Here is a 21,719-nt window from a genome sequence, read left to right as displayed (position 1 = left end):
GTGGGACGCCACAAGCATTGTCCAAGCATGATGATGTATATTCCCCCAACTTCACAAACTGTTTTCTGTTACTTAAGTAGCTTCTTACCCAGTGCAACACCAACCCCCTAATCCCATACTGTTCAAGTTTATTGATTAATATGTCATGATTAATTGTATCAAAAGCCTTTTTAAGGTCTATAAATATTCCAACTGAATGTAATTTGTGGTCTATGGCGTTTGTAATCTCCTCAACTGATTCTATTAATGCAAGTGATGTTGAACTATGTGCTCTGAATCCATATTGACTATCAGTAAGTAATTTATGTTTATTTATGAATTTGTCTAATCTATTATTGAATAACTTTTCTAATAATTTGGAAAATTGTGGAAGCAAAGAAACAGGTCTATAATTTGTGAAGTGGTGTCTATCCCCAGTCTTATACAGCGGCACAACCTTAGCTATTTTCATTTGATTGGGAAATTTACCGGTTTGAAATGATAAGTTACAGATGTATGTTAATGGTTCTACAATCCATTCAATGACCTGTTTTACCACCACCATATCAATTTCATTTAAATCGGTAGATGTTTTATATTTACAATTATTCACAATGTCTATAATTTCATTTCCATCCACTGCTGTGAGGAACATTGAACAGGGATTTCTTTCTATGAGATTATTATCCCAATCCTCAGGTTGGGAATCGGGAATTTTTTCTGCCAACCTTGGTCCAATATTTACAAAAAAATTATTAAAACCGTTGACTACCTCATCCTTATTTTCCTTCTTGACATTATTATCAATGAAATACTGAGGGTAACTCTGTTTTTTATTACCATTTTTGATAATGCTATTTAATATATCCCATATTCCTTTAATATTGTTTTTGTTATTATATAATATGTTACTATAATATTCCTTCCTACATACCCGTATAATATTAGTTAATCTATTTTTGTATTTCTTATATCTATTTTCTGCCTCTTTAGTCTTTAGTTTTATGAATTCTCTATACAGTGTATTTTTCTTATTACATGCATTTCGTAACCCTTTCGTCATCCATGGTCGAGCTTGGATTTTTTGTTTTCTGTAGTCTTGTTTAATTGGACAATTTTTATCATATAATGATGTAAATATTTGTAAAAAAGTTTCATATGCACTATCAACATCACTTTCACTGTATACCTTTTCCCAGTTTTGCTCCTGTAAATCCTTCTTTAGTGTGTTCATGTTTTCCTCTGTCCGCACTCGCCTGTATTTTATTTTCTCCTCTGGCTGATTCCGCCGATGGTTTCTATTATAAACGATGAAAACTGGTAGATGATCACTAATGTCATTGATTAATAATCCACTCACAGTGTTATTCTCAATATCATTGCTGAATATATTATCAATTAAGGTGGCACTATGGGATGTAATTCTGCTTGGCCTGGTGATTTTTGGATATAAACTCATACTGTACATTATACTGATAAATTCATCTGTTATTTTATGCTTATTTGGATTGAGCAGATCAATATTTAAGTCACCACAAATGAACACAGTTTTTTGATTAGTTTTTGAGAACATTTTTCCCATACAGTCAGTGAATGTTTCAATACTAGATCCTGGTGCTCTATATATACAGCTGACTAATACGTTTTTGCTTTTTTCTTCACATATTTCAATAGTTATACATTCTAATAAGTTATCAATCACAGTTGTCATATTGTCTACTATTTTATAATCCATGTTCTTATCCACATACACAGCCACTCCTCCTCCACTCTTATTTTTTCTGTTTACACAATTAAATTCATATCCATCCAGTTCAAAATCCATTCCTTTATCTTCATTGATCCATGTTTCTGATATAGCAATTATGTTAAATATTTTTTTAAACTGACTTAAATATTCTTTAATGTTGTTAAAGTTTGCATATAGACTTCTGCTGTTGAAATGGATTATTGATAATTTGTTATCCGTTTTAATGATCCGATTAAACTGTTCATCTGTATAATAGCAACAACTGTCATTGATATTTGAGAAGAAATTATTGTCCGGGTCTATATCGTGCTCCAAGTCCAGTACATTGTGGTCTGTGTATTTAAATGTTCTCAGTTCTACTTTTCCATGATCAGCAATCCTTTGAGTTATATCCTTCTTGTCTCCAGATGTAGATGAATAGGTAGTAGATGAATAGGTTCCTCTGGTCTGTGTCATGGTGTTGTGATGTGTTTGTGTCCTCATACCTTATTGGTCATATTTGTCCAGATCCTCACTTTAAGAAACACTATTGTTCATATTTGTCCAGCTCCTCGATGTTCCTTATTGCCATGACTGGACAACACATTCCTTTGTTGTCCAAAGAAAAGGACATATTGTGAACAATTTCATAGTGATGACTAGATCTAACATAGAGTGCCACACCTCCACCCCGTTTATTCACCCTATGTTATGTTTCGGACGCGGTCGGAGCACCGACCCAGCGTTTGAAAGGACCCAGCATAAACTAAGCAGAGCACGGTTCAAAAGGTAACAGAATTTAATAAACATAACAGTGAGTGAAGTGCTAAACAACTAAAAAGTCCGCGGTCTGGTGAGGTGGAAACACGGCGCGCTCTCAACAGCGCAAACGGTCCGGAGCCACAGCAGTTCGGACCCAGGGACCCCGCCAGGTGGCCGCGACAAACCAAGTCTGTGAAGAAAGAAAACATGGAGGTGAGTCCAACTCCACACAGAGAGACACAACTCAAAGGTGCACGCAATCAGCAAACACTTCCTGGCTTAAATCTATACATCAGCTTCTCACCCTGCAGGCACGGAACAACTCAGTTCAAATCTCCACTGCAGCAGAAGCTCATTAGACAATTAGTATAACGTGACAGCTCGATACAACAAGGTGTGAGGGACACCAAATCCACTGTCATTACTTCATAAAAGTCACCAAAACCAAATTACCTCAGGAAGTGTGCTGAAGAGCGTGAGACCTCACCCAGTCCTCCTTCACAGACTGTGGCGACAAACCTGGAGCGGTCTCTGCGTCCGTGATGGTGAGATTGTTCTCCTGACGTCGATCTCACACGTCTGCTCACAAGGTCGAGTCTCTGGCAATCAAACACTGTGCATTCAAGGTTTAAATGCAGCAATCTCTGATCAAGACAGAATACACCACAGCTGTGAGTCCTGATGACCTGCACGTGAAAACAAGCCTCAGGTGTTCAGGGTGAGGTCCTAATGCTCAGCCACTCAGTCCTGAATGCATACCACCTGGTGGGAGAAACAGAAAACAAAAACCAAGCCAGCCAAACACCCCAGCCCACAACAGTACCCCACCCTCACGGGAAGCCTCCCGGCGACCACACGGACCTGGGCCAGAAAAAACAAAGCCCCCCTCCAGGGACCATGGCTGGAATTTTGGCTGGGAACAAAAAACACCTCCTGCAGCTTCAGTTTCAGCTCCTTGTGCTGACGATCCAGCTGGGAAAGGCCCGTCTCCAGGAGCTGTGCGTTACTGTGCTCTGACGACAGCTCCATCATCAGCTGCTCAACCTGCAATGTTAATTTCTTCATGCAGTCATTGATCATCTCAATGTTGAGCTTCTCTAGTTCTTCCTTCAGCTGGATAATGCACGCTTCCAGCTGCCTCTTCTCTGCCAACAGGGAACTTTGTGCCGAGACTATCACTCTCATCCTGGAGCTCATCCTTTCTCACCCTGAGCCTGTCTGCAGTAGACTGCTCCGCAGCTGACACTCCAGTGCAGAGATATCCTTTGTTGACTTTAATGGTCTTGCCCTCTGTTTCATTTAGCAAACCTGTTAGTCTCCACCTCTGACTGCATCTTTGCGTTCATTCTTGTCGACTCTTACTTTAGTTGTTCACTTTGCATAATTTTGGCCAGGAGTTCTTGAACCTGTGCACTCAGCCTTCTTCCGACTGTGTGTTAAAGTCTGCTTAGTCATAAAAAAAAAAAAGACAAACACAAACAACCATACCAACCCCCCCCTCCCCAGAGGACCGTCCCATCAAACCCTGGGAAGAGGAGAAAAGAAAAAACACAACCCAAACTTAAGCTTGCAAAAAAAAAAAAACCTCTAACAATTTCATTTGCTGCTTCTTGCACAAAGTGATAAATGTGACTTGTACGCCGGAAAACCAAAATCATTTCAGTTTTGTTTCCAACTGAATCCCTTGAAATGTAAAGCTGTCTTGTCAAACCGTTCCAGCACCCTGAATGTTTGTGGATCTTTACTCTGCGTTTCCAGTTAGAACAAAAAAAATAAACTACATGCATAAGGAAAGACCCTATGCAGTAACATTTCTCTGGTACTGTTCTGCAGACCTTTTCACTTATCAGAAAAATGATTTTTAATGTAGTGCCACAACTAAGATAAGCTGACTGCATCCAGGAGAAACAAGTAAAAGTGCTTTTTACATTTCATTTTATTAAGAAAAATAATTTCACTAACATATAATGTTGTTTATATTTTGGACTCAAACATCAAAATGACTGGGTTACTTTTTGTTTTTGATTTTCTTGAACAGACGCAAGTTGTACTTGTGTCCTTATTTGTTGAAGATTTAAAAGCCAGTTGGAGTCTACTTAAAGCTTACACAGCATGTTCCAAAACACGGTTCTTCCTCCTTTTGGTTTCAGTGAATCTTGTGATGTTAAGTCAACATAACAAGGGAAACCACAGCTCCACAAACACCTCTTATATTTAGCATCACTTTTGTTGTTTTTCAGTCCCCACTGTAATTTTCACGTAAATGTTCATAATGTGTGCCTGTCTACCCTCCTGCCCAGAGCCGTAATGTACATTAGTGCAGAGAAAAGCTGGTATTTATAACCGCTCAGTAACGTTTCTACAGCCAAGGTCAAACGGGTGGCTAATGTCTGCTTCCGTTCTTAGATGGGCTTCATTGATCAGCCTTCCATTATACGTGCAGATTTGGCCCTGTTCAGTCAATCTCAGCTCAATAATCGCCCCACACTTTGAATGATGCTGTTTTTGTCCATGGAGATTCACAGGCCAATTGAGCTTGTAAACTTCCTGTAAACGCTTCAAAAACAGCTCAAGTTACACAAAGTCTCCACTGATTTCATTTATGATCCTGTGCATTATGTAGGACAAAGTCCCTCACTAACTCTATCGTCCTATACAGGTATTTTTGATGTATGAGCCCAAAATATATAAATATTGCACACATTGCTGGAAACCATAAACCTCAAGATGAAAAGGCTTGAAAAATATTAAAAGTACTTTTAGCTGCTTTTAGAATGCATTGTTTTTACAGAGCCAACACAACATGGCTCACCTGATGAACTAACCAGGAGTAAGACAGCTCACGTCTCATGCCTGTTCAGTGGTACACATCTGCAGTTCTGTGCTGGGGGTCCTGAAAAAACATGGTAAAGGTTAATGAGCTGCATTAATTATGTGAGTGAAACTTTCCTGTTATGCAGTTTGTTGAAGATTTGAGAGCAAGTTGTTGATGGGGCTGTTTTTTTTTTTTTTTTTAAAGGCATGAGCCTCCTTGAGTTCTCCTGAGTCAGGTCAGGTCTTGGAGCATGTTTTCAGGGCTTGACTATAACACTTTCCCACTCGACATTGGCGAATGTATGATATTATAGTGGTGCACCACGCTTCTTGCCCAACATGGCAAGTAATTTTTTTTTCCTGGGGTTGTAGAGGCATGTTCTCTTTATTGTTGTTTGCTTTATCGTTGTTGTTTTGTTTTTTGAGGGATTTAGGATAAATGAAACACGATTATCTAAAACTGTACACATTTCTGCTCACTTCGTCACATATGCGCTGTCATTGGAATGAGAAGGCAGGCAGCTCTGTAGCTGTGTTCAGCACAGAGCACACTGGGGATGTTACAGATCACAAAACCCACGGTTCAGATCAGCTACATATTTTAAGCTGTGTATTGCATAATTTTTGTCAGATCTGAAAACGGGTACTACTTTCCATTTTCAGGCATGAGAATGAAAAATCCTGAAAGTTTTGTGGTAGGACTGCAGTCAGGTCTGGGGTGAAACTCTAGTCAGGGGGACCAAGGGTTCCTTGGTCTGTTGGAAGTAGTTTAATGTATGTACACATACTTTGTTAAATTAGTTTATTTGGCATGGTGATATGACCCCCAACTAGCCCGGCATGGCAAATAACCTCTGGGGCGGTGGATGCAGCAAACATGCTGCACCCACCACACGATGGAAGGTCCTGGATGGCAACCTCCCAGTCAAACAACTGATCCATCTGCACTTGTGGGAAATAATCATCTATCTGCCACAGCCAGGTGAAGCATAGGCATCCTCTTGGCCTTCTCCTCAACACTGAGACACCTGGAGAAATGCACCACATGACCAAAATGATGTTCCCCACACTCCAGTCAACAGTATCTTTTAAAAAATTGTATACCAGATTACATGTCCTGTGAGACTTCATCACGGAGGCGCTGTTGCTGCGCCATCAGCTTCGTGCCGATGAATTTCGCCGCCACTCTTTTCATGGCAAAATCTTCTTTCACAGTGGAATGTGCCGAAAAAGTGCTGATGTCCACCTCTTCCGCAATTTCTCGGATAATCACACGACGGTCCCGCATCACCACAGCGTTCACTTTGGAAATGATCCGGTCGTTTCAGCGCGTTGATGCCGATCGGAGCGTGGCGCGCCCTCCACCGTTGTGCGGACGTCTTTAAACCGGTTGTACCGCTCCTTAATCTGTGTGATGCCCAGAGGATCGTCACGGAAAGCCGTCTGAATAATCCGAATGGTTTCCACCTGACTATTGCCCAGTTTGTGGCAAAATTTGATGCAGTCGCGCTGCTCCAGTCGTTCCGCCATTTCCTTGCAAAGAAAAAACGACGAGAGACTACACCCATCCTCGCAAATGACGCAACCAACAGGCGTGGAAAAAATCACGCATGCGCACGAAGGTTCAAGGTTGGCTCATGCAAGCACACGTGATTCAAATCCATCAGGTTTTTGAAAAAAATAAAAAGGTCCGATACTTTTCTAACAGACCTCGTATATTGATCCAAAATCATGGGCAGGGTTGGTAGCCAAGTTTGGATGCATTGTGGAAGGTTCCGGGTTCAAGCCCCACCCCTGCCACAGTTCTCCGTGTAATGTGGAGTTGCGTCAGGAAGGGCATCCGGTGTAAAACCTGTGCCAAGTCGACATGCAGATCCTCATTGGATCTGCTGTGGTGACCCCGAGTGGGGAAAAAAACGGGCAGCCGAAGAGACTTACTATTGATCCATAATCATGACGTAATATCAGGCACTGACTATTAGCTGCCTGAAAGTCACTCCGTCTGTCTCCAGTTACATTCCATTTCATGACTTACACCAGTACACAGTCAATTTGGGATGTTTTTGTCTACAAATGTAATATGGCTTTAATTTGGCTTTCAAGTCAAATTCTTGTATTTTGTGATCAACTTATGTCCGTCTCCACCTCTTTTAACTTGCGGTGTATTCGAGGGAATCACACGCGTCTCAGTAATACTGAATAATAATGATTACGTACCATGAACACGACGTCACTGATTTCACTTCTGTGTTCACACACAGAGCCATGTAGAATTATTGTTCCGCTGTGTAACGCTGTCATTTGTCCACAGAAAAACTGCATTCTTTCTCCAGATTTGCTGGCTCTTGGTAGCTTAGCTTAGGTATCCATTTACCTCATCTTAGCCAATAACACAAACGGCTAGCTGCTCCACATCACGGCTCTCCTGTTAACAGCGGTCACTCGTTGTCATGTTTGGTCTGACTCCGTGATCACAGATGCGGCTTCCTCTGCGAGACTCACTGGTGTCCTCCACATAGCAGCTTAGCTTATCATGGTGCGATGCAATGCGGCGGCACAAACACAACCAGTTCCACACTTTCAGGAGAGGCAGCAAGCTTTGTTTGAGTTCTCCTGGCCACACAAATGTAAAGGTCTGTGGTTAGATCCGTTTTTTGAAGACCGTTCTCGCGCTGTACTCGACTTAATTTCTGCAGTCTGTCCAAGATTCACTATTTTAAAAAATCAGTTTCAAAGCAGACATTTTGTAGTTTTAGGAATTGGTTAAATGAAGTCTTTGTGATGTTACATGACTGATTAATTAATAGAAACATGATGAAAAACAGAATCAGATGCGCCGGTGCATCAGTTGCCCTCAGAGGGTGATGAGCAATTTATCAGAAGGCACATGGGAGACTCGACCCAAAACTATTGTCTATTCCACTGCACCATGAAGGTGTGACTTGTGATGAAATGGATAAAACTTACACATGGACATGCAAGTTTATCTTTATAATGGCACTGAATGCAAAGGTCTTTCTTTAAGCATTCAAGTAGGGCTGCAGCTATCAGTTATTTTAGTAATCGAGTATTCTGTCGATTTTTCTGGCAATTAATCAAGTAATCAGCTAAAAAGTACTTTTGCATTTTTAAACAACATCAACAGTCCAGGGCTCTTCCTAAGCAATGGCACAATGTCGCTGCGCCAGCATGCAGATTGTCAAATTAGTGTATCCCTTTCTGTTTTCCTGGGTAATTATTTTTTCACATCTTTACAAGTTTTGGATCTTTCCTGATGTCAGGAGTTTAGCCAAAGTCTTGACATTTTGCTGAAATGGTAATGGGATGTGGCTTTCTGTTTTTTGTTTATCCCTACTTGTAAAATGTAACCGTCTTTAAGTTGTTGTTGTTGTCTTTGTTTTTGTTTTTTTTTTAAGGTTGGTGGACAGGGTCCCTACGTGATTTTTGTTTTTTTAATCTCTTTCTTTGCAATTCAGCAGATGCATTTCAGCTGGAGATTGAACATGCAAGCCTCACAGTCACTTTTTAAATTATTATTATTTTATTTAAGTGGCCGTGCTTGTGAAGCGTTGTATGTTGCCCAAAAAAGCAAAACAGTCAGTGCGAGTCTGAGCAAAACACAGAAGAAAGAGTGAACTTCTTCCAGAGACTGTTTGTCCGTGTGGCCGGGGACGGAGCTGTGACCCACCCGGTGTGAGGGGGGTGCTGAGCCCCTCACACCGGGTAGAGAGAGGCAGCAGCCGGCCACGGTGTGAATAGCCACTCCCCACATAGAGCGGAGAGCAGCCAGCGGACAAAACAGTGTTTTGTTTTGTTTTTTAAACAGACAAACGCACTGCTTCGCTTTAAATGCACAGTAAGTCTATTTCAGATGATCAGCATGGACAGTCCTTCTCCTAAAAGGCTTTATTTTTACTCTGTGTGTAGTGTTGGAAAGCTGTAGCTTTTGTGCTAAATTGATTAGGACTTACATGGCTATGTGCATGCTCTATGCTTCTTCTGCTTTTTTTCTGGGGACATTACAGCTCCACACACAGGCCTGGCATATATACTACAATGTTAAACGGAGCTTCGAGGCACAGAATTTGCCTCAAGTAAATCAGAAAAGACACGCACATCCAGGATGTATAAAAAAGGCATGCTGGATCAAAGAAGACAGATCAAAATGGAAAAAATGGAATTTGCCTCAAACATTTTTTGTACAACCCCAATTCCACTGAAGTTGGGACGTTGTGTGAAATGTAAATAAAAACAGAATATGATTTGCAAATCTTCTTCAACTTATTGAATACACCACAAAGACAAGATATTTAATGTTCAAACTAATAGACTTTATTGTTTTTGTGCAAATATTTGCTCATTTTGAAATGTATGCCTGCAACACGTTTCAAAAAAGCTGGGACAGTGGTATGTTTACCACTGTGATACATCACCTTTCCTTCTAACAACATATAATAAGCATTTGGGAAGTGAGGACACTAGTTGTTGAAGTTTTGTAGGTGGAATTCTTTCCCATTCTTGCTTGATGTACAACTTCAGTTGTTCAACAGTCCGGGGTCTCCGTTGTCGTATTTTGCGCTTCATAATGCGCCACACATTTTCAGTGGGTGACAGGTCTGAACTGTAGGCAGGCCAGTCTAGTACCCGCACTCTTTTACTACGAAGCCATGCTGTTGTAACACGTGCAGAATGTGGCTTGGCATTGTCTTGCTGAAATAAGCAGGGACGCCCCTGAAAAAGACGTTGCTTGGATGGCAGCATGTGTTGCTCCAAAACCTGGATGTACCTTTCAGCATTGAAGGTGGCATCACAGATGTGTAAGTTGCCCATGCCATGGGCACTAACACAACCCTATACCATCACAGATGCTGGCTTTTGAACTTTGCGTTGGTAACAATCTGGATTGTCTTTTTCCTCTTTTGTCTGGAGGACATGACATCCATGATTTCCAAAAACAATTTGAAATGTGGACTCATCAGACCACAGCACACTTTTCCACTTTGCGTCTGTCCATTTCAAATGAGCTCAGGCCCAGAGAAGGTGGCAGCATTTCTGGATGTTGTTGATGTATGGCTTTCGCTTTGCATGGTAGACTTTTAACTTGCACTTGTAGATGTAGCGACGAACTGTGTTAAGTGACAATGGTTTTCTGAAGTGTTCCTGAGCCCTCGTGGTAAGATCCTTTACACAGTGATGTCAGTTTTTAATGCAGTGCCACCTGAGGGATTGAAGATCACGGGCATTTAATGTTGGTTTCTGGCCTTGCCGCTTACATGTACAAAGTTCTCCAGATTCTCTGAATCTTCTGATTATATTATGGACTGTAGATGATGGAATCCCTAAATTCCTTGCAATTGAACGTTGAGAAACATTGTTCTTAAACTGTTGGACTATTTTCTCATGCAGTTGTTCGCAAAGTGGTGATCCTCGCCCCACCTTTGCTTGTGAACGGCTGAGCCTTTTGGGAATGCTCCTTTTATACCCAATCATGACACAAACCTGTTTCCAATTAACCTGTTTACCTGTGGAATGTTCCAAACAGGTGTTCTTTGAGCATTATTGCCCCTGTCCCAGCTTTTTTGAAACGTGTTGCAGGCATCCATTTCAAAATGAGCAAATATTTGCATAAAAACAATAAAGTTTATGTTTGAACATTAAGTATCTTGTCTTTGTGGCGTATTCAAATGAATATAGGTTGAAGAGGATTTGCAAATCATTGTGTTCTGTTTTTATTTACATTTAACACAACATCCCAACTTCATTGGAATTGGGGTTGTAATCGAATTATTAAATTTACATTCAAGGCACCTTGTATTTAACACTCTGATCACCAGTGGAGGACTTCCCAGTGTTTTGCTTGACATTAACGACAGTGGCAGCATGGTGGATTAGTGGTTAGCACTGTTGTCTCTCAGTAAGAAGGTTGTGGGTTCCAAGCCCACCTAGGGCCTTTCTGTGTGGAGTTTGCATGTTCTCCCTGTGTTTGCATGGGTTCCCTCCGGGTGCTCAGGCTTCCTCCCACATCCAAAGATTTGCGGGTTAGATGGGTTGGAAACTTTAAATTGACTGTAGGTGTGTGTGCGGGTGTGAATGTGTGTGTTCTTCTCTTCTCCCCCCAATAATCAGAGTAAGTGGGTATAAAAATGTATGGACTAAACAGTGGCTCAAAAGGTTCACTGAGATCATTTGATCTCAGTGAACTCTTAAAATTTCCTTTAAAGAGTTTTATATCAGCAAGTTGATTTTAGTGTCATAACAGAATGAACAAGATGACGTGGCACCATGGAAATGCAGCAAAATGTGTTTCACATCATTTTCAGTTTAAGAAAACTTGTCAGTGATGTGGATGATATTTTAGGCTCAAACATCAACATGTGAGAGTGATGGGAAAGTGACTTTGTGAATCTTTCTCACTGTGTGTACACTAGCCACTTGAATTTTCAGTAGGGGGCCAGGTAGAGATCAATTGAAGATTTACACAGGGGTCAAAATTTAAAATGCTCCAATCAAATTGAAAACTATACTACATTATTTGTCTGATCATATCTATTTTAGAAGACTCGTAAACACCACGCAAATGCCTCTAAACCGTCGCAGTAACTCACAAACACAAACTGCGTCATGCTGTTGTTGCTAAATTTTGAACATCTTGAAATTAGCGCCACGCTCAGAGACGAGCCTCGTTAACTGAAGATAATGCCTCTAAGAGCCTCTCAGAACCACGAAACTCCCACGATAGTTGAAGAAACCCTCTTGTAGCAAAGAAAACATGCTCAGGCCCATTATTTATCCTTCATTATTCGGTGGGACCCAGGCTTTAGTTACTATGTTACAGGGTAACATATGTCAGATGTCATAGAATCAAATGGAGGTTGACCTTGTTTGACCTTTTACTTTGGACATCAAGCATTCAACATAGTCAAAATTATTCAATTTATTAATCCTATTAGCTCAACCAATAATTAGCATCTTTTTTTTCTTTTTTTTTACTAAAATTAGAGCAACTTTAACTTTTGACCCCTATGCTGACCTTTGCTGTTTTTACCCCATAACTCCTGAACATTCAGTCATAGATAATCCAAACCATACCTTTTTGGAATTGTTATGATCAAACAAATAATGTACGAGTGTGTGTAGTGTAGTTTTCAATTTGATTGGAGCATCTTTTAATTTTGACCCCTGTTTAATTCTTCAATTGACCCCTACCTGGCTGCCTATTGAAAATTCAAGTGGCTCGTCGGTTTTTTCAAGAGTAATGTCTAAGGAGTATTTGTGCCGTCTTTGGCGCTTGTATCACAATTTGCAGGTTTGTTTCAGTTATCTGCTGCACTAGTATGTTTTATTTAATGATCATTAAAGCTTGAACAAGCTGCCAGCGCATAATGTCATGACATTACAGTTTAATCATTTCTGTGATTATTGTTATGTCTTCATATAAAAATTACTTTACAGCCACTTATATCTAAGGAAAGTATTTACCAGGTGTTTTGACTCACTAGAAAAGAAAAAGACATACAGTTACTGGCTGCATCATCTCTATCTCAGCGGTGCTGATCAGAACTGTGCTAAAATGATTGATTAATCACCAAATGAATAATTATTTAGCATTATTTTTTGTTATTTCATGATTTTGGGGGTGTTCTTTTTTGCTGACATCATTAAAAAAAATTCTGGCTTATTCAGGGGTCTGTACTATCAAAACTGATTTGTCATCATGCTGACTGTATTGACCAGTCCATATTGTGGTGCGCTGTCACACTGGTGATAACTACGGTACCGGAGTACCACACACACACACCCTGTTTGTCTGTCACATTTATTGCTCCTACAAACTGTGCTGGCTGCTGGTTGGACTCTCGCCACACAGGCTTGCTTATCTCGTCTGCTCTAATGACTCATTAAGGCGTCACTATAAGACATGTGTCCACATTGACACCCTGTTTCAGCTGTCTGCTGTCAGACACACACCTGGAGCTCTGCTCACCGGGCCGCTTCTCTGCCATTTGGCTTGCACTACATCTTGCTCAATGACTGAGGCAGTGCTTGGTGTTTGACCCACACGTGTTCACAGCGAGTCCAAGAAAATTAGCTCATGTACAACCCAGGAACATTGTACGATAGATGGATTAATGCTGTGCACACTGATTCAGTTATCCTCAAAAGTACAGTCGATACAGCGAGGTACAGTTGCCACCTCTGCTCTACATATTTACATGTCACAAATCATGTCAGCCACCAACTTCTACAATAATGTTGTCATGAAGTGTTGTGGCTGTTAAGTGTGAAATGGTGGTGATAATGTTAAGGTCACTTCTGCTGAGGAGGACAGAGTCTGGCATGTGAAGCAAAGTTTGGTTAAGTGGAGTCCCCACAGTTTGTTTTGGTGCATTTGTAGCATGAGATGAACGGAGTTTACTACAGTGGCATCATTCAGATGTGCTCAGCGGTGCTATATTTGACAAAATTACTTCAGATGGCTTCTTGTAACAATCTCTCATTGTTACCATTTTCAGGTGTACATTGTAACAATGTGCAGGCAGATTTTAGCTAATTAGTATTTAGTCATGGCACCGTGGTAGCCAAGCGGAGAATGGAAGGTTCCTGGTTCAGACCACCCCTAGCCATACTCCATCTAACATGGAGTTGCATCAGGAAGGGCATCCAGATTTATACCTAGGCCAAATTTTCATTTGGGGCCTGTTGACTCAAAGTAAAGTCTCTGACTTCCATGCAACATTATATAAGTGTGTCAGCCATGACAGCCCAACAACATCCAGCCCCTCTCTAGGAGTTTGGTTCCAGAGCCCGTGCTGTGTGTCTTGTTGAGCTTTAACTATTTCTACTTGGTATCGATCAACCTTCCACACAAGTTCAGGGTCCTTTCCCACTCGAGAGATGACATCCCCCTTTCCAAGAGTCAAGTATCACAACAGGGTGTCCGTCTGTGTGGGCATTTTCCCGCTACCCGTAAAGCAGTGCAACAAAACCCTTTACACACTCCCTGTGGGTGGTGAGTCCACATGGAAGTGACAGTGTTTTGTTTTTGTTTTTTGTTTTGTTTGTTTTTTGTTTGTTTTTTTAGGCTGAGCCTGACCAAGTCTCATGGTTGTAGACCCGGCCACCAGGGGCTTGGATATGAGCCAAGCCGCCACCCCGGCTCCTGAATTATATTGTAACCCATCTATCTAGCTGTGTATCATTTTATAAGGTAGAGATGTACAGCTCTGTTGACTACAGAGTAGGCATGTGAATCTCATCACTGACAACGATTCGATGCGCACCTCAATACACTACGATAATTTGATATGATACATATAGCAGTACATGACTATACTGACAATACGATGTGATGCGATTCACCCCTGTTCCCAATTCGATGCAATTTGATATGTATTTGATGGCGATTTAATTCCTCACAATGTGTAATGCGATTTGGTGTGATACGATGTGATTCAACATGACACAGAGAAATTATACCAAAAATTTAAATAGGAAATAGAAGCTGCAATTGAGTATGGTACTATGGTATTCTTCTTCTGATTCTACTAGAGGCGGAGGACTTGTTTTACTTCTTATAAGCAACACATTTACCAGATTCAACATTAAGGAACAGGAATCAGTTCACTCATATGTGGAACCTGTTTCATCACACTGTCAGAACTGGAACAGTACAGTAAACGGTTAGACAACATCACTCTCAGTGAGTGACTTAACGTGAGTCACTCATTGACAGAGTACCACCTTGCAAAAGTAATTTGAGATATTTTTCTCACCAGTTTTGCTGGAGCTTGGTTTACATTCTGAGGAATCTGAGTGGAGCAGTAGCAGCCGTATGGTTCAGCAGCACGGCATTCTTTACAAACAACCTGTGTCTTGTCAAGTTTCCCATCTTTTTTAAAAAAGCCAAAGTATCTCAAACGCCAAGGTGCATCAAAAACCTCTTCCAACCGTTTGCTGCTGTTCTCACATGACCTCTATGTTTGTTGTAGTAGAAATGTGCTTTCTGGTTTCATCCGTGGTAAAAACATGTGAATCAGTGATGGTGCATTCAGTGTGCCTCGGAAAAAAATCGATGCAAACACACAGCGAGCGATGCATCATGATTTTGCCCGTCAATTGAATCGATGTGCACTGAATGAATTGATACACTGGCATCGCACACGTTTGTATCCAGATACCGATTCGTATCGATTAATCTCCACATGCCTACTACAGAGCTGACTACCCCCCCCCCCCTTCACATTCATGGTGTCTGTACACTGACTCTTTGTCAAAATGTGAAGAAGAACAGATCAGCAACAAATAAATAAATGAAAATTGATATTTCTATAGAGCAACAATTCCTGAACATCAAGTCAAGTGTGGCCTCACCACATCCACGACACCACTGAACTGCCATAGGTCCTAGATGGCAACCACCCAGGCAGACAAATGGCCCATCCCCAAAGCTCTAAAATAACAATTTATCTGTCACATCCAGGTGAAAGGTGGGTGTCCCCTTAGCTTTCTCCAGCCACTGGGGTCCTCAAGGCTGTCCGACGTGTGTGTGGCTCATGCAAGGAGAAACGTACCGCATTGCCAAAATGTTGAAGCTGACGCTCCCCCACAGTGCCAGTGATGGATTACGATGCATTGTCCTTTCATTCAGTGGGGATGACCACCTTTCACTGCTCCTGAAAAATTGAGCTAAAATGTCTGTCGACCTCAAGTGTCGGGTTTGAGTACAAATTATTAACCCCACCTCCCCCGTGTAATCCTGTTTTATATGACATCAGTGGCCAAATATATTTATTTTGACATAACTAGCTGTCATCCTGTCTGGGTGGAGTTGTAGACTGTAATGTGTTTCACATTACAGAGTCCTGGGTATAAACACTGACACCACTGGCCCTCAGGTCCTGTGCAGCTCTTATTTGCTAATTAAATAGCATTGTGTTTTGTTTTTGTTTTTGTTTTTTTTGGTGATGTCATCTCAGCTGACTACCTGTCAGTGACTGATATTTCTCAACACATGTTTGTGATCAGTGTTGGCTGTCAAGGTTGTGACACTGACAGTTATGATGTCACCTTCTCTCTTGCAGATGATAACAATGTCTGATGAGATGGAACAGAGAACATGCAATGAGGAGTTTGGCTCAGATGAGGAGGGGGAGGAGGCAGACGTGGAGTCTTACCTGGAGGATAACAGCAGTGAGCTTATGGACCGACTGAGAGAGCTGGAGGTGAGACCGTCTGGATCGCAAGTTGTCTGTGAGTTACAGGATTCTACCTGGAGTTTGTGTTCTCAAAAAACTGTCACACAACAAAACGGCAACTTTTCAGGACCAAACTGACAGGGTCAGTTTAGGGTGGTATATCTATTCTAAAGTAGAAATGTCCCAAACTACTGAGTATTACTACTGTTGTGAGAGCAGATGTTCAGCTCATGTTATGGTGATCAGCAACAACATGAGCTCATTCTCTCTATGTATCATCAGGAATACAGACACACCAATACGTAATTTAAAAAGCTGAGTTTTTGAAATCAAAACCTGTTTATACAATAAACATATCCATAAAACCAAGAATTATTAGTTCAAAATAAATGTCTCTACTCAGAAAGCTACAATAACATTTAAAGGTTAATCACAAATTATGTACAAGATGGTAGAAAATTTCATCTTTGATTCAAGGGGTTTTTTTTTAAGTATAATATTGCATTCATGAATTATAGTCATTTTTATTTTTTATTCATTTTCTTTGACCTTATATTTAACCAGGAACAAAGAAACTGAGAACAATTTATCAGCTGAAAAGACCAAGAGGTGTCAGCAAAAGCAAGAAAAACACAGTCCCTCCATTTTCTCTTCCCATAAGTAATTGAACAAACTTCTTAATATTAATAGAAATAATCACTTTTACAGTCAGCTTCCTTTAAATAAGTTAGGGGACATTTCCAAATCACTGAATGTGTCTTGGACTCTGTTCACATCAATCAATAAGAAATCTAAACAGTATGGTATCTGTCTGGAGTAGGCAGTTCTCAGAAATGTGCAAGTGTGTGTGGGGGAGTGTGTCTGTATGTGTTGATTCTGTTCACTTGCTATTTCTTAAAAAAAATTAATAAAAAGCAGCTGAAGTTGTCATTCAGCTGAAGTCCAAATCAGGCCCTGTGTGGGGTTTTTTTTTTTCTTTATCTTACTTTTCTTGTCAGGCGGAGAATTCTGCCCTGATGCTGGCCAATGAGAGTCAGAGAGAGGCGTACGAGCGATGTTTGGATGAGGTAGGTTCGTGTCACACGATGGATTTATTTGTAATTAATGTAAACACAGTTGGTCAGCCAAAGTTAATGGACTTGTTTGCTGTACAAGGCCTAAAGAAGTAGAGTAAACTACTTCCTGTGCTTGATTCCAGCATGGAAGGTCCCTGGTTCAAACTCCACCCCTGCCACATTTCTCCATGTAATGTGGAGTTGTTTCAGGAAGGGCATCCGGCGTAACACTTGTGCCAAATCAACATGCAGATCCACTTTGGATCTGGCGACCCCGAGTGGAAAAACAAGGGAGCAGCTGAATGAACTTACTGTAGTTACCCTTAACCTTAGTCTGGCCATCCTCTTTGTTGCTGTTCTGGCTGTCCAACAAAGTGCAAACAAGTCTAGTGCAGAATAGTATGAAGGTTATTCCCTCTCTTGAAGTTTTGTCTTTCAATTTGAGAGCATGATTTATTAATTCCATTCGTTCTCTGACACCCACCACGTGCTCCTCAGTCAGATCTTCTTGTTTTGTGGTGGTTGGCATCCATGTTAATGGTGCATTACCTTTACCTTCTGCTCAGCTTAGACAGCTCAGATAACTATACAAGAGCAGCTTGTCAAGCATGTTGACTGTGCTATCTTGTGGCTGTAGATTATATAATACAGTATAATTTTAAAATGTAAGTCACTTCAAAATAGAAGTCACAGGACCAGCCAAACAAGTAAAAAACATGACACATAGTCCAGGAAATATGGCCATTTAACTAATAATGGCAGTTACAGATTTGACTCAGGTGTTTCATGCTAGAAGAGGTATTAACAAGCTGTCTTTACTGTTGTTAGGTGGCCAACCATGTGGTGCAAGCTCTGCTAAACCAAAAGGTAACCCAGCATTGAAATGTGTGCATCTTTGCATTTGCAAAGTGGAGCCACAGTGTCACTGACTGACTTCATATTTTGCTGCTTTTTGTGGCACTGAGCAGGATCTGAGGGAGGAGTGCATCAAGCTGAAGATGCTGGTGTTTGACTTGGAGCGACAGAACCGAGCACTCTGTGAGCTTTTTCAGCAAAAACTGCCCAATCATCCCACTGCTCACTACCAGGTAAATACTCATATCACAAAAAATATCATATTTATTCTCAACATGAAAACAACTTGGTCTATATTAAATGAAAATACATTTCTACATCATACATTTAGCTTGACTAAATCCATCATGCTGTGTACTCTCTCCATGTATTCAGCCCAATATTTCCCATTGACTACTGATTTTTTTGGGGGGGGGGGCTGGATACTATCCCAACAATCATATGGTGTGAGACGGGGTACAGCCTGGACTGGAGGCCAGTCTATCACAGGGCCAACCTATGATCATATACATATATCAGGGATTTTTGTAGGAAAATTTACCAAGGAGGTGACACCAGATGCGAAGGAGCAGAGCAACCAAGTGGGTGGGATGGCCTTCCCCCCACTTCCACACTGTGGAGCTTTTGAAAGTTTGAGGTCAAAATAGGGCATTCTGAGGGGCATTCTGGGATCTCTACCATGATCCAGTAGAGACCCCGAACATGCACCAGTACGAAAATCGTGGCAGAAGTGAGGGGTTCGTCCAAATCCCTCCTGGGTATGGGGCCAGACAACAGAGCTTGGGAGCTGTGTGAAATAGGACAGGTTTATGCGTTCTTACTGTCATTTTACCACGTTTTTAGTATTTTGGAAAGAAATATGGTGTTTATTACGAATAGGCTTGGTATTTCCTGGCATCAATGTTATGTATTTACGGAAGAATCGATCGCTGAGGGGAAGGCTGTATGCTAGGAATGACGCTTATATGCGCGCGCACACACACACACACTTAATTTGCATGTCTGAGGGCCCAGGGCCAGGCATCCACCCACCCCCTTTTTTTGAAGAAAATTGGTTGAATGCCCACCTGAAATAGATTTATTCTGTGACCCTGCCTCCCAAGGGAGGTGTTCCAGGCACATCCATCTGGGAGGAGACCCCGGGTAAGACCCAGGACTAGGTGGAGAGATTATATCTCCACACTGGCCTGAGAACGCCTTGGGATCCCCCAGTCAGGGGTGGTTAATGTGGCACGGGAAAGGGAAGTCTGGGGTCCTCTGCTGGAGCTGTTGCCCCCGTGACCCGAACCTGGAAAAGCGGTTGAAGATGAATGAATGAATGAATTAAAGGGCATACTGTAATGTAAAACAATAATCCAAGTATGAGTTTGTTTGTTTTTAATGACTAATTTGGCAAAGGGTACAAAAATTCTGCATCCAAGTGTACATGATTGCCCATCTCTCAGCTGCGGCTTGCAGTCATCCAGTTCAGTCTCACATTCTGTCAGTCTAGGAACTGATCTCAGTCTGTTCACCTCTGCTCACTGTTGTTCCAGCAGAGGCCTGACAGTGTAGCTCCTATTTGGCTGTGATGTGTACAATGTGTGTATGATTGGCTCTTGACTCTCTCGCTGCTTTTGATACTGTTGACCATAAAATTTTATTACAGAGATTAGAGCATGCCATAGGTATTAAAGGCACTGCGCTGCGGTGGTTTGAATCATATTTGTCTAATAGATTACAATTTGTTCATGTAAATGGGGAATCTTCTTCACAGACTAAAGTTAATTATGGAGTTCCACAAGGTTCTGTGCTAGGACCAATTTTATTCACTTTATACATGCTTCCCTTAGGCAGTATTATTAGACGGTATTGCTTAAATTTTCATTGTTACGCAGATGATACCCAGCTTTATCTATCCATGAAGCCAGAGGACACACACCAATTAGCTAAACTGCAGGATTGTCTTACAGACATAAAGACATGGATGACCTCTAATTTCCTGCTTTTAAACTCAGATAAAACTGAAGTTATTGTACCTGGCCCCACAAATCTTAGAAACATGGTGTCTAACTAGATCCTTACTCTGGATGGCATTACCCTGACCTCTAGTAATACTGTGAGAAATCTTGGAGTCATTTTTGATCAGGATATGTCATTCAAAGCGCATATTAAACAAATATGTAGGACTGCTTTTTTGCATTTACGCAATATCTCTAAAATCAGAAAGGTCTTGTCTCAGAGTGATGCTGAAAAACTAATTCATGCATTTATTTCCTCTAGGCTGGACTATTGTAATTCATTATTATCAGGTTGTCCTAAAAGTTCCCTAAAAAGCCTTCAGTTAATTCAAAATGCTGCAGCTAGAGTACTGAAGGGGACTAGAAGGAGAGAGCATATCTCACCCATATTGGCCTCTCTTCATTGGCTTCCTGTTAATTCTAGAATAGAATTTAAAATTCTTCTTCTTACTTATAAGGTTTTGAATAATCAGGTCCCATCTTATCTTAGGGACCTCGTAGTACCATATCACCCCAATAGAGCGCTTCGCTCTCAGACTGCAGGCTTACTTGTAGTTCCTAGGGTTTGTAAGAGTAGAATGGGAGGCAGAGCCTTCAGCTTTCAGGCTCCTCTCCTGTGGAACCAGCTCCCAATTCAGATCAGGGAGACAGACACCCTCTCTACTTTTAAGATTAGGCTTAAAACTTTCCTTTTTGCTAAAGCTTATAGTTAGGGCTGGATCAGGTGACCCTGAACCATCCCTTAGTTATGCTGCTATAGACGTAGACTGCTGGGGGGTTCCCATGATGCACTGTTTCTTTCTCTTTTTGCTCTGTATGCACCACTCTGCATTTAATCATTAGTGATCGATCTCTGCTCCCCTCCACAGCATGTCTTTTTCCTGGTTCTCTCCCTCAGCCCCAGCCAGTCCCAGCAGAAGACTGCCCCTCCCTGAGCCTGGTTCTGCTGGAGGTTTCTTAATGTTAAAAGGGAGTTTTTCCTTCCCACTGTAGCCAAGTGCTTGCTCACAGGGGGTCGTTTTGACCGTTGGGGTTTTACATAATTATTGTATGGCCTTGCCTTACAATATAAAGCGCCTTGGGGCAACTGTTTGTTGTGATTTGGCGCTATATAAAAAAATTGATTGATTGATTGACTCTCCTGTTCCAGGTCCAGGCGGGTCCCCTCCCAGACTACAATGCACAGCTGCACAATGACTCTGCCAAACAGGTGGAGCCAGCACAGACTGAAGCACAAGCCAAGGTGATTATTCCAAAGCAAAGCATTTCAGAAGATAAAGGGTAAAAAAAAAAAAAAGTGTGTACATCAGAGACCCTGAATGAGGCCACA

At 41.4% G+C, this 21,719-nt stretch overlaps 1 protein-coding gene across 3 annotated transcripts in view; it reads left to right on the top strand.

Moving 5' to 3' along the window:
- Nucleotides 1–21,719, top strand: part of nckap5l (NCK-associated protein 5-like) — a 165,796-nt gene that overhangs the window by 118,900 nt on the left and 25,177 nt on the right. For all 3 annotated transcript variants that reach the window (XM_034172003.1, XM_034172002.1, XM_034172004.1), the window contains exons 3-7: nucleotides 16,366–16,506; nucleotides 17,478–17,546; nucleotides 18,363–18,401; nucleotides 18,503–18,622; nucleotides 21,540–21,632. In XM_034172003.1, coding sequence (XP_034027894.1) covers nucleotides 16,366–16,506; nucleotides 17,478–17,546; nucleotides 18,363–18,401; nucleotides 18,503–18,622; nucleotides 21,540–21,632 — 462 coding nt within the window. The remainder of the gene's footprint in view (nucleotides 1–16,365; nucleotides 16,507–17,477; nucleotides 17,547–18,362; nucleotides 18,402–18,502; nucleotides 18,623–21,539; nucleotides 21,633–21,719) is intronic.

The sequence above is a fragment of the Thalassophryne amazonica genome, chromosome 6 (genome assembly GCF_902500255.1).
Source record: "Thalassophryne amazonica chromosome 6, fThaAma1.1, whole genome shotgun sequence".
Classification (NCBI taxonomy): Eukaryota; Metazoa; Chordata; class Actinopteri; order Batrachoidiformes; family Batrachoididae; genus Thalassophryne; species Thalassophryne amazonica.
Note: the sequence above shows the minus strand (reverse complement) of the source record. Positions and strands in the feature narration are given on the sequence as shown.